At 34.7% G+C, this 13938-nt stretch overlaps 1 protein-coding gene across 5 annotated transcripts in view; it reads right to left on the bottom strand.

The window, feature by feature from the left end:
* LOC120775806 (sodium-coupled monocarboxylate transporter 1) overlaps nt 1–13938 on the bottom strand; it is a 149708-nt gene that overhangs the window by 23377 nt on the left and 112393 nt on the right. For all 5 annotated transcript variants that reach the window (XM_040106167.1, XM_040106182.1, XM_040106159.1 and 2 more), the window contains 2 exons: nt 11816–12073; nt 10653–10800 (listed from right to left, as the gene is read on the bottom strand). In XM_040106167.1, coding sequence (XP_039962101.1) covers nt 10653–10800; nt 11816–12026 — 359 coding nt within the window. In that variant the 5' untranslated portion in view covers nt 12027–12073. The remainder of the gene's footprint in view (nt 1–10652; nt 10801–11815; nt 12074–13938) is intronic.

Genomic DNA, 13938 nt, shown 5'->3' with positions numbered 1-13938 from the left:
ATGTGTCAAAATAGCAAGAGAAGAATGCAAAATCAAAGCACAAAGCTAACTAACTAGCAAACTGGCAGCTTTTGTAATTTATTTGTGAAGCAAAGCAGGTGACACCGAAAAAAAAGAAGAAATGGCATACGCAAAATTAACTAAAAAAAGCGGAAAAGTGCCACAAATGACAGCAATGAGCAAACGAGCAAATGAGCAGAACGCAGCAATAAGTGCGAATGATTCGCGCGCCTAATGAAATTATAGTGAATTTTATGCGTACACTTATGCCATGAATGCGCACAAATTGCCCGCCATAAGTGCAGGTCGTAAGTGGCACAAAGGGAAACCGCATAACAGCAAGCGTCGTTAGTCACACACACACACACATATACACGCACACAGGCCCATATGTATATATGAGCGCGTTTGCGTGAAGAAAAAATTACAATTGCGCGCAGTTAGACCTTTGCGGAAATGACACACGACCTCGAGTTGAAAAGTTATCAACGTGACAGATGTGCGCTAAGCACACACACTCACACACATACACACACTCCCATGTATATGCGTAGTGCATTGATTAAGTCACTTAATACCACGTGCCATAGGTCACATGTCAAAGCACAATCAGTGGCATACAGCAAGCCTGTTTGTGTGTATGTATTTGGTTGTCTAACGCCAAGTTGCCATTGGAGGCCACTTGCTTTTTTATTCAATGGGCGCGTTAATGCTCACATGTCGTGCTGCAAAACATCACTACGATGATGAGCAAATAGTCAACACAATTCAATCGCAACAAACTGTGGCGTCCATCAACGGCCACTGGACAACCGGCGTAAAGGCATGTTGACACATACATACATGAATATATTGCTTGCTTGTATACTTATATGCGCTATAGCTTGCGTGTGCATGTGCGTAGCGGCTAAGTTGTAGTAATAAATCATAAGAAATCATGCTGAAAATGTCTTTCGTGAAAGCTTGTAAATTGCTGGACGTTTTGTTGAAGTTTCAATGTTCATTGCTGCGGCAAGTTCTTGTCAAAAACATATACACGCACATATAAATGTGTCAAGGAAATAAACATGAATAGATTACTTGTCATCTGGTGCAAAGCATCGGCAATTATGCTAAGTAGCGCTGCATATTTTGTCTTCTATGGCTCTTAGTACTTGTTTTTTATTTTTTGGAAGAGTGGCTGAGTGTGGGCAACAACAGTAATGAGTGCCCCAATATAATAAATTATAAATTCATCATTCCCACATTCGTGCTAAGTCTTTTTTCTATAATGAACTATAAAATTTTTAAATTTTGGTTGCGAAATCAACTAATTATTCTAGCGTCATAATTATCAATACTAGGAAAGTATAACTATCGCAGGCTATGTGTCTAAAAAATGCATGTTTGGGCACGACCTAGCACTGTAGAAGTCTATATTTTTCAAATACACTAAAGTTAAGTTTTGAAATTCGTGAATTCTTTCTGTGAAAGAAACGTAATACTCAGGAAGTTCATACTCCTCTGTTCTACATGGATGAGGCCGCTACTGTATGGAACTAATTTTTTAATTCAGTTATCAAAGGAAATATACTCTTGGAAAGAGTTGGATCTTATAGGGATATTTATGCTTATTCCACAGAATCTTATCTAATTATCAATGAAGTTCATATGGTTAGGGATCATATATATTTTCGTGTCCGCATCTTCCATTTAAAGTTCTAAGAAGGTTTTGAGAATTAATATTTGAAGGACAAGAAAGCTCCACAGCAAGCTTTTGTTCGAGGAAAAGCTCTTTTCTGTTTCAGAGTGTCACAACTCCTTCAATATTTGAAGTGCCGAAAGGGCTTCTCGGCGAGATTTTACTTGATATGAATAACTGGGAATTGAAAACTGCTGATTTTATGTGGATTTCGCTGATAACGTGCCAGAGCTTGCAGAAGTTGAAAATTTTTCTGATCAAGTACGGATGGAAAGTAGCCACATGAGTTTCGTTTAATTTTGACCTTCAATACTGTTTTTGGTTCATAACGTCCATATCGTTTGGATTGGACATAATTTTTAGTCCTGCTGGCAACTGCTATTTGCAATAAATTTTGTTAATACTTGTTCTGATTTTCAAGTTTTTGGACAAGGAATTTTATAGACTTTTCATACTGTTGAGACCTCGAAAGCTATTCGAAAATAAACAAGATGCAATTATGATGAACAATTTTTGCGATTTCTCAATACCTTCCAATAAGCTTTTCAAAATTGTCAAGCAATGCAAAAGAGAAATAAACTCTGTATTACACAAACCTCAAATATCTTTCTCCAATTTTATCTCTCACCTTAAGAGAAAAGTAATTTCACAGCAATCGCAATATAATTGCTTGAGTGTTTGCAATTTAGAGAATGACTTTCTGACCAACACGAATCTAATTCAAATCAACACACAATTTTTTTTTTTTTTTTTTGAGGAAAATTAAAGTCATGCCATTGGACAACTTGCTTGCGGCATAATTTGTGCGTCATTTGTCAATGTGACAAGAGCTAGCTGCTGTGCTTGACAGTGATGGTCAAAGGAAATCAGCTTAAAGCTATGACTTTGCTGTTGGCTTCCAAACGATGCCGAGTATGCCGGCAAATAAGGAAATAATGAAAAACAGACACACATCTACAAATGCAACCGAATGTGTAGTTGCAAAGTAAGCATATGTAGATGCATAGATTAATAAGAAGCTAAAGCCTACAACAAAGCGTCAATAGGTAAGAAATCAAAGTGGCAAGACAAGACATTTGTTTTTGTTTCTGGAAACATGCACATACATATGTCTTTTCTAGCAGATGATGAAGGCGGACACTCAGCTGAAATAAAGTAATATTAATAAAATATCAGCAAAGCGAAAAGTCAACACCAAATGCCAACATGTCAAGCATATAAAAATGAAAGCGCAAATATTGTACGATGATGGGAGGAGACCATGATATACTATAAAGAAAGTTCATATATGTCGTTGAGAAAGTAAAAAGAAACTGAAACATATTGTTTAATATGTATATGAGATATTGGTGTGGAAAAGATTCTTTTGAAGTTCCATTGCCGCTGCCGGGAATTCATACCAAGAGCTGCTTGCTTGTAAACACACCCACGTATGGTGAGCATTTGCAAAATTGAAGTGCCACAAAGCTTAAAAGTGGTGCATTTAATTCAAAAACGCAAAATTAAGCGTAACAGTAGCATTTCATATGTTCGCCATGGCGTATGAGCAACATTTTAATGAAGCAAAAATATTTAAATCACTCATACGCCGCGTTGTACGATGCATTTTTTTGTTATTTTTATATGCTTTGGCCAACCAAACAAAAACTCATAATAAATACGACAAAATTAATGTCTGCGAATGCGCGAGTGCGCACGACCCCCTGCGCGCAATAAAGTTAAATTCGATTTGCTAGCAGTTTTTTCTGGTTTTACTGTCATTTTTTTGGTTGGTGTAGCTATCAGCAAATCAGTACAATCGGCAGTGGCCAGTCAAGTCTGGCCAGTAGTCTAAGCATTTCTGTTGCGTCATGCTGACGCTCTGCACATTTGTCGGAGATTTGTGCCACTTGTGACCCATAAGTTTAATCAATGTGAATGCAATACAAATTCGATTTATTTCAGCCTAAATACGATGATTTTTCATAGCAAATTTTTTGTCACTCAAGCATTCTACCAACTGTGTGAGACATAGATAAACAGCAAAGAGACATTAATAAAAGTATTTATGGGTGTGAAGGTAGCTTGCATCCTTCAATGAATGAGTAAGCGTTAGTCTGAGTGTGTGTGCATGTACGCAGTCTGGCCTAGATAAGTTTTGGTCAAAGAGCGCGCTCACTGTCTAATTGTCGGCTGCTGGCAGTTTTCAAGCGCATGTTTGTATATGTGTTTACGTAGCGTTTAGCTATTTTTACAAAGTTTGCGGCATTATACCTGCTGACTTTTGTTTGTGTTTGACCATTGACTTTTGTGATTTGCTAATGTTTGTTTACAGCTCCCTTGGGCATTGAAATAGGCATATTTTTCGTACCTTTTTTTTACATTTTCCCTGTATTACTGTTCGTTCTTCCGCTTCCTTTACCTATATCATGTATGCCGTGCATGTGTTTGGTGTGTGTAAATGCTATTTTTTTAAAGGAAGCGGCAAACTTTACTTTGGGACACGTGACTTGTCCCCAAAGGCTTTGCTGGTCAAAAGCGACAGGAAATTTGAGATAATGGCTGTCCCCTGGGATAGTTGGCCACAAATTTCATGCCTACTTCTAATAGCGGTTCACACTTAACTTGTTGTAAATTTAAATAAAATCTCATCCATATAAAAAATATCTGTTAAATTAACCATAATGTGTGTGATGAGTATACTTAACTTTGACCTATTTATCTGTCACTCTCTTGTGGGAGTTGAATTTTAGGCTGCATTTTTGATTCCCTCATGCTAAATAATATTAGTTAGAGATATGATAGACAATTTCAGCGCATCTTGTATGAGAAATTCATCATACTTCATATGAAAATGCTAAATTGTAAGAAGAAAGTCATTAGATATTATATTAAGTAGTCTCATAATCAAAAATATATTTTAATTAAAGGAAGTGAGTTTAGAAGTGTAAAGCGAACGTGGTATGAAGCTACTTGCTTTTTTAGCCCGTCTCAATGAGTGAAAAAGCTAGTATAAATCCTAATTTTGTAGAATCCGAGTGAATTATTCGAAACAAGCAGGTTTCGAGTCTTAAAAACCAAAAATTCCTTGATAAAAGTGACTTATAATTCTTAGTTCTTAACTTTCGTGGCAAGATTCCTTGACCAACTTTGTCCTAACAACTTTACTACGATAATTATATTTACTTGATACGACAAAAAATCAAAATTTGCCTTTCGTGTCACAAACTCGAGTTTATTAGTAATTTTAAGGTTAAGCTTATACTTTTTCATAAATAAATCCTTAAACTCGCTTAAAAGCATTATTTTCTGAATTTATGAAGATGTGATCATAGTATATTTTATAAAAAAATTGATAATCAATCTTAGAAATTTAGCAGTTGTATTGAAATTAATTGTTAAAGACCTAGTTGAGAATATTGTGTTATTGGTAATAAACGTAACACCTTAAACTCGAGTTTAAGGTTTAAAGTAAATGCATACTGGGCTGCAAAATTCCCGCATCGACAGTTTTGAGCAATAATAATATTTATTACCACTATTGTTATATTAAAATTATTCCGTTATAAATTAAAGCACCAATTCCACGTATTTCATGGAAACGCCTAAAAGCAGACTAATATAAATATATGCATGTGATTTTCAGCTGCTCGTGCAGATTTATTTAAATTACGATTTAAAGTCTATTGGGCTAAAGTGTATATAAGCTGTATTTTATTTGCCAAATTAATTATATTTTGGCTGAGTAGTAACATTCATACAGTACACCATGTCGTATGAGCAACACTGAATTTATAACTCACCTGTATGAATGCTTACAACATTTGAGGCAAGAATATAACTGCTAAAGAAATATTTTTAAGAAATAAATCATTTAGTTTACTGTTCTTTCAAAGTTGTATAATTATTTGTTTCGTAGAAAAAAAGTTTAATTCAAATGATGAAACAATCTCATGTTAAATACAATGAAAAATAGGCACAGTTTAAATTGAAAATAAATTGATTGTTGGCGTTAGATCATATTTTTGGAACAGAAAAAGAAACTTCAGTACAAAATAAATCAACTTTAGATATAACAGATATTCTAATGTACAGGTAGTATGTATATGTAAATTACAAGTGCTAGTAATAAGACATTTAAACTCTTTTTTTTTTTGCAATTCTGCTATAAAATATTAATATTAAAATGGTTTGACGCTATTAAAGGTGTCTCAGTCAAACGCCCGCACTATGTTAAAAAAAAAAATTTTTGTTTAATAATTTTGAAATTAGAAAGCCATACAGCAGCAAAAAAATATACGGCGCCTATTCAATGAAATTGCAAATAAACTAATTTATGAAAGCTCGAAAAATTAAATCCGATTATGAGCGCCAAAAAAGATAAGCATACGTAAGCTTTATTGCATAAATTGGATAAAATACAAAAAAACGGTATTTATGGAATAAAATAATAATTCAAAATTGTCTGTATGCGCGCTATAAATTAATTAGAATTTGCTGGATTTTCTAAATCGTGTGTAATTTTGTATAGTATATAATAGCTATGTCAAAAAAAGGATTATTAGCGCGTTTGTGGGGCTAAATCAAAATGGAAAAACGCATTTTTATATATTTTATTTATAAGTTTTGCAATGTGCATGTCAGTCTTCATAAGAAAATGTATATGAAATATAAAATATGTCGCACGTGCCGTTATTAATACCGCTGCACTTAATCGTACTTACATATATATGTTTATATATGTAAATAACCAAGTATATAGGGCCAAGTGAACGCCTACGGCTAACCAAATGAACACATGTTTATAAATTGGTCCAAAAATAATTTATATTACATATACTATATACATACATATGTATTTGTAATATGCATGTGTCCTTAGACAATATTATTTTCGCATAAACAAAAGTGCAATCCAATCAAAATCACCCCAAGCACTTGTACCCGCGCATGGCTTTGCATGTGTTGGCGTATGTGTGTGTGAGCATTTGTTTGCGTTCTATTAAACGGAAAGCAATCGAGGCCTATGAAGCGGAAGTGAAGCGCGAAACGAGTGCGGAAATTGACGCTTTAAGCCATTAATGTTAATTTGAGCGCATATAATTGAATATTTTGCAGCTAGCAGAGAGATATATTAATAATAACATTGAGGAAATACGCCTATACATATGCACGCACTTACATATGTACATATCTGCTTGCTCTAGCTGCCGCAGTGTAATGAGGTGGGCGTGTCCCCACAGTTGATTGATTGCATTTCGGTAGATGGGGAACTTGTTCGCATAACTGTTTGTATGTATTTTCTCCACTTGCGGCAAAAGGTGTTTAAAAGCATTTTTTGCTGGCTGAGCTTTTGAAGCACTTTCAATGAATATGAGGGCACTTAAACATATATTTAAATGTATATGAGCTAATATTGATGAAGTGCTCTTAATCAGTCATATATACTCAACACGTTACAATTAATCAAGCATGCACCAGGTACTCAAATTGGCGCACAGCTGAGACACATTCAAATAAGATATATTATATTAATATGCCGACATTATAGCATTTTCTTTAGCTGTCAATTATATTTATTTAAAAACTGTCAGTAAATGAAAAATAAAATGAAATTATTATGCGGTACTAGGGTGTAGCTAATTTGCTAAGTGATTATGTTTATGAGCTGTCTGAGCACTCATTACTTTTAAGGATTTTGTAAATAGCCCATAGAATAATATTAAATATTAAATCGTCGTTAAAATTATTTTTCAGATTTTTTTTTTATGATTAAATTTTACGCAATTAGAATTACAAAAGTAAAAATTAAATAAAAACATGTTTTTTTCGAAGTATTGTAGTTTTGAAAAACGAAGATCAGATGATCCGAAGAAGCCCGTGAATATAAAAAAGAGGATTATATTAAAAAAAAAGTATTTTACTTTCCTTTCTTTTTTATATTTCCAAAAAAAAATTCAGAAATAAAAAGCCTCGATACAAAACTGTCACGCCGTGATGACCTAAAAAAGAAGTCTGGTGCATAAAACTTGCGAGTGCCGAATATCTAAGAGTACACAAGAACAAGCCGACGTCTCTATGTAATTACGTTCACAGAAAGTTAGAGAAAGAAACAGCCAAACTCGTTTAACATTACTTCGGTCTGAGTGAGAATTAGGGACATATTTCTCACTCTTTCTTGGATATCAACACAGATGAAACAACGCCAAGAGAAAAAGTCTAGGATGAGAGGACCGAGAGAGCAATAATGAGAGTGAAAGAGAAGTAAGAAGAGTAAAAGAGAAACCTTTCTGAAAATTTGATCAGAAAATGAGTCAAAAAAGCTTCTAAGACCGATATGATTGCCTCTTAAAAGAAGAAAACACAGAAGAGTTGGTAGCTTGCGACCAGAAATGAAATTTGTGATGAAGTGTTTTGTTCTCGGGCGCAAGCAATTCTAAGTATTAATTGGTTAAAGAACAACAAAGCTGTAGATGATTCAAAAATCACAAAGACGGTTCCACAGGCTTCCCAAACTATCTTGGAGGAAGTTTTCTGGAGATAAGAACTAACAGTGCGAGTTTTGGCCTAGAAAGTCTCTAATTGACCAGAGATTCATTACGAGGCAAATTGTGATTGTGTGTGATTCTCTTCTCGACCGCATGCAATTCTAAGTAGTAATTGGTGCCTAATTGACCTGAGATTCATTACGAGACAAATCGGGAAAGATCCAAGCGAAATACTTCGAAAAAAGTTTTAGTAATTTTTCCCGCAGTTGATGTTTATAGTTATTGTTGTGATAACGGTAGAAAATATTAACCGGACAATCATGTGGAATGCTGCCAAGTTGACAGTCTTTTGGTAAATTGTTCGGTTGGGACCATTACAGCATATACAAAGCTGGCATACAAACTGACTGATAAAAATCAAAATGAAGATTTCAATGCCATTTTACTCTATAAAAAATCCTTTTTTGTTTTGCTTTGGTGGAGCCGAAAATTTACTTGTTTTATTTTTTTGTTATTTTTAAAGATCAAACTAACGATTTCATACTAATAATGCCTCCAGCCACACTGAGCGCTTAAACTACGCATTGGAGTTTATTAATTATGTTGAATCTCAGTTGTATTTTTCCTCAAAATATTCACAAATATGAATATTTATGCGTACTCACGCTAAAACCGTATTCTGTCCGATTTGCGAGCAATTCACCAGCACCTGGGGGAGCTTAATTGCATGAATAAGAGTCAATTTACGGAATGTGTCTCTAATCAACACAACAACTGCCATCGAAGTGCGATTGGAACATTTAAATTAAATTAAATTAAATTCAAAATGGCAATCTGGACGAACGACAATGTTGACTGCCTCGTACGGGTGTGTCCGCATGTGTCTGTGTGCAATAGTGCCGGGGCGCCGTTGCCGAGCATACAATTAATTAAATATACACTAAACGCGCAAACATTTGATAACAGATTTGTTAACTAATTTTCAATGCGAAAGCAATTTAGTGACAATTTTACGTAGTTTGCGCTGCACAAACACACGCACATGCGCACAACAGCTCGGCGAAATGTATGCATGTGTGTGTGTGAGGGAGTCACAACGAAAAGCAGGACCTGTTATTGTTTGCCTGCTTGCCACCGGTCGTTGCCGAAAAACATCTGGTGCTGATGTTGTCGTTGTCGTTGTAGTTGGGGGCGCTTGCTGCCTACTCGCTGCTTAATGTTATTTAAATGTACGCACTCAACAATTTTAAATTTTCCGAAATGCTATTGTGAAAGTTCACTGCTGCTTCGTTGTTGTGGTGATTTTCACTCGCTCACTGCTCGTCACCCGCTCGCTCGCCCATAATGACTGCTGGCGTTCATGCGTTTCGGGCGCTTAATTAAAACTTGTCGCCAGTACATTTGAAGACTTTGTTAGCGCATAAATATGTAGAGTCTATTATGCAGTTGTATGTTCGACTTATTCGCTTGGCCGGAACTCCGGAACAATCGCGTTAGTCGAGGTGCACTATATTAAGAAATAGTGTTTACAGGAAATCATGTTTACAGCGTAAGTTAGAAGCAATTTTAGTAAAATAGAATGCCCTAATACACTTTTGAAAAACTCGGCTTGTGATTGGTTGACGGATTACAGTGTTTTGGTAAAAAAAAAGTTTTAGCAAAAAAAATTTAATTAAAAGTAAAAAACTGAAAAAAATTATATTAAAAGTGTATACTGAAATATATAATTTTAAAGCAAAAATAATAAAAAATATTTTTTGTTTTTAATTAACATTTTAGATTTTTTTTATTTATAGCCTTTTCGCACAGCCATATTATTTTAGTACACTAAGACTATAATTGAGAAACCAGTTTTTGCCTTTCCGGCAGGCGGCTACTCGATTAACGATGGACCCAATTAACGATCAGCTGTTATTCTTGCTTGCAATCTTTAATTTGTATTTTTATTATGACTAAAATTCATCAGCTGATTGCTATTTTATCAATGTGCAAAACTAAATGTGCAGCTTGGACAACAACCAGCAGAGTTAAACACAACAAAATTTACAGCCTGGACAACAACCAGCAGAGGCAGAGATAGCCAAATCTATAGTGTGGACAACAACCCACCGAGTTGCATTCCAGTTTCAACACAATTTGAATTCAATTAAGAGTTAATGCAGTAAAATATGATTTTTGTATGGTAAATAGATCTAAATTAGCGCTTTAATCGAGCAAAAGCCGGTTAATTAACCAATTAAAGGGCTATTAGATATTTTCATCAAAATATAGCATTTTAACTAAAATATTTTTGCTGAACTTCAAACAAAAAAAAAACCTAGTATTTCTTGAGTTAGCTAATAAATATTCGATATCCCCATTTGTGAAGCAAAGGCGCGTGTCCACCATAATTGGCGCAGCTGTTGCCGCATTTTTCTTCCACCAAATCGTTTACGCACACAACAATAAAAAGCGAAAGCAAAACAGGAGTAAATGTATACAAATGCTTCCGCACATGCACTTACCTTAAATCTATGTACTGGTAGACGGACGTTATGCCCAAATTAAAGTAAACTGGCACAAAAACGAAGCACACGATGGGATAAGCGCTGACCATGCCGTAGATGTTCTCCCACATGGCCGAGCCACGGTAAAACAGCTCGCTGGGATAACCTGTAAGGCAGCAAGATGTAAAATATTATAAATAAGCATTTTGTTGTTACATTGGTGGTGTGTGTGGGTGTGACAGTGGCTTTGGCAAATAAAAATTAAATAAGTCCACCTGAGCACTGGGTAGTTATTCAATTTGCATAATATGCGTGTAATCTCTCGAATGCTGAGCGCATGCTCTCACACACACGTACAACACTCAATATGTGTGTGTGTGTGTATAGCTGTGTTGCGGCTAGTTAAATTTAAACTTTTTCTTTAGCAAAAGTTGCTTAACCTAACTCCTAAGTGGAAATGTATTATCCTTTCCGGCACACGCTTGTGCCAGTGTGTGTGTGAATATTTCTTTTTGTTGTATAACCCGAATACAGTTATTCGAAAGATACTTTAGGCACTTGGCCCAACAAGCGCACAACAAATCACTGGCTTAGCATGAGTACCCGGTATATTTGGCTCCTCGTTTCGAATGCGAGTGAAAGCTATAAGAGACTACTGTGTGTGTGTGTGTGTGTGTGACGAAGAGAGAGAAAGGTATCATGCAGATAGGAATACTATATGCAAACAAGGATCTGGTTCATAATTGTTGTTGCACAGCAGCCATTTGAACTTTTTATTTGGCATGGCAGCAAGCAGCTGCAGAGCGTATTTTAAGGTCTTTTTACAGAAAATGATATAATTAATCACAAAAGAGATATAATCGGGTGTTAGATATATACATATGTGTAGAGAAATGTATGATTTTTAATATTTGGGTAAAAGTGCTTATTTAATTTAGTTTAGCTTTTAAGTTTAATATTCTATTAAGTTCTATCTCCTAAATTACTTGCCATAATTTGCTAATGGTCCATTGTTATTTTACTCCTTTTTAAATTCATGGTTCTCATTAAAATTTTCAATAATTGCCAAATTCAAATTAACTCTCTAACTAGCTGTTTCTAATGGCGAAAAGCGTAAAACATTTTTGCGCTTTAATTGAATTTGAAATAAACTCAATTAGCATTAATTTGATTAGACTTACCTAGCACGGTGCGAACACCCAGCGTGCCGCGTGCAATTGATAACATAATGGCAACAATTGAAATGCCGCCTGTGGCAAAGACATAGTCGGCTTTGCTGCGCTCCTTCTTCTTGCCAAATATACGCTTCCACAACGGTGCGAATATGGTGATCAAAATGAAGACCACAAACATGAAGTAGTCCCAGCCAAGTGATTTCAGCTCTTTAGCCATTTTGCGTGTGGATCTGATTTATTTTGTGCGTTGAAAATTTATAGAAACTGCAAAGAAGTTAAAGGAAAAAATTGATTATATTAAAAATATTAAAAAAAACTTTAAAAATTTAAAATAAAAAATTCAAAAAATCAAATTTAAACTTTTTATTTATGAAATAAAGTATTTTGTTGAAAAATTTAGATAATCTCGCGAATAACTGATAGTAATATCAAGGAAGAGTGAAATAATAATTGAAAAAATTAGCGAGTAGTGAAACGAACAGACGTAGATCTTGTAGTGTTGCAACCAAAACGCGTTCGAACTGGAAGATATTGTTGATTTTATACCCATAAAGACTACTTATATAATACTGAATCAAACTGCATAACTTTATTGTTATTTTTTATAAATCTTAGAGAGTGGCGAATCGAAGATCTAACGCACGGAATTTGATGGACGATGAAAGCGGCAGCAGAATTTAATAGGAAAACATTACCAGCTTACTGGGGGTCTTATAGATACCATTGTACTGAAACCAAATGACAAACTCTTATAAACACCATTGTACTGACAATAGAGTAGAACACAAAGAAGCGAAGAAAGATGTGACGAATCGAAAACGCTGAATAATTGCATACAAATTGGTTTAGGAAGTTCAAGCCTCAGCGTTAGCTACTCAAAAATTGATTTAGCCGAACTTTTTTCGTTGCTGACTGCATACAGACGTAAGCGTGATCAGCTAAACATTTTCTATATTTCTTTTTCTTCACGCCGTGCAAGTATTTATTTTTGTATTATCTTATTAAATTCAGAACACCTCTAGAATAATGTCCTAAATTTTCAAATTAATCCGAGTAATAGTTTGGGAGATACAGACTTGAGAACTTGTGCACTCGAGGCTAGCTAGGTTAAGTGCGCCATCTTTAAACGCGTTTTTCGAAACTGTGTTTTTGAAGTCTGTTGGCAAGATTTCTCGGGAACTACTCAACCGATCTTCATGATTTTTACACAGCTCTTTGAGATACAATTCTTAAAGATTTGGACTAAGGACTATTTTTCGATTACAACTATTTGAAAAAAATATCGCGAAATTTTCACTGAAATTTTTGTTTTTCTTGTAAAAATTTCTTCCAAAAATCCAATTTTTAGTTTTTTTTCCTGCATCCAAGTTTTAAATTAAGGTTTCAACTAAAACACGTATTTTTCACTTTAGATGATCCTGTAAGGAGTTATTCTGCCAACGCGGGTGCATCTTTTTTCCGAAGGATCATCGGAAATGGCCGAGCTTAAAATATTTTTTTCCAAAAATTTCAGAATTTCTTTGTTAATAGTATATGTTTGTAACAATAAAAAATTCTAATAAAATATTTAATTTTTTATATGAGAAAAAAATCGATTCCATAAGAAAAGTAAGTTCTATCAAAAGTTGAAATGTTTCAGATCCTTCTCTACTTAACCTTACTTTATTATATGCGGCACTCGGTTTCAACTAAAGTTTAAATGCAGAATTTGTTTAACTTGCTCCTTACTACGCTGTGTGGACACCTTTTAATTCGAATTTATTTTGTGTCCCTGGTCTTTGTTCGCTAATATGTATGTATATATGTATGTGCAATATTGTCAGTTACTATTTAATCCCTTTCATGCGCTCGAATTTGTGACATTACAACTACAATGTGCTGTGCTTTTTTCTCACTGCGCTAACAACGGCGGTTACGACAATTAGACGAACTAAACGGAGCAACGTGTGCTAAGCTCTTAATGCTATAAAAAACCGTTATACCATAACATGAAATGGTTATCTTTATAAAAATTACATACGCACGAGAAGGCAACTGCTCTGTTGCTATGGTTGTTGTTGTTGGTAGAAAGTAGAGTTTAAAAGTCAAATTGAAAACTGAGCGCGAGTGAGTGAGAGTGAGAGGAGAAA

Source organism: Bactrocera tryoni, chromosome 1, assembly GCF_016617805.1.
Source record: "Bactrocera tryoni isolate S06 chromosome 1, CSIRO_BtryS06_freeze2, whole genome shotgun sequence".
NCBI lineage: Eukaryota > Metazoa > Arthropoda > Insecta > Diptera > Tephritidae > Bactrocera > Bactrocera tryoni.
The sequence above is the reverse complement of the archived record's forward strand: the minus strand, read 5'-3'. Positions and strand labels throughout refer to the sequence as shown.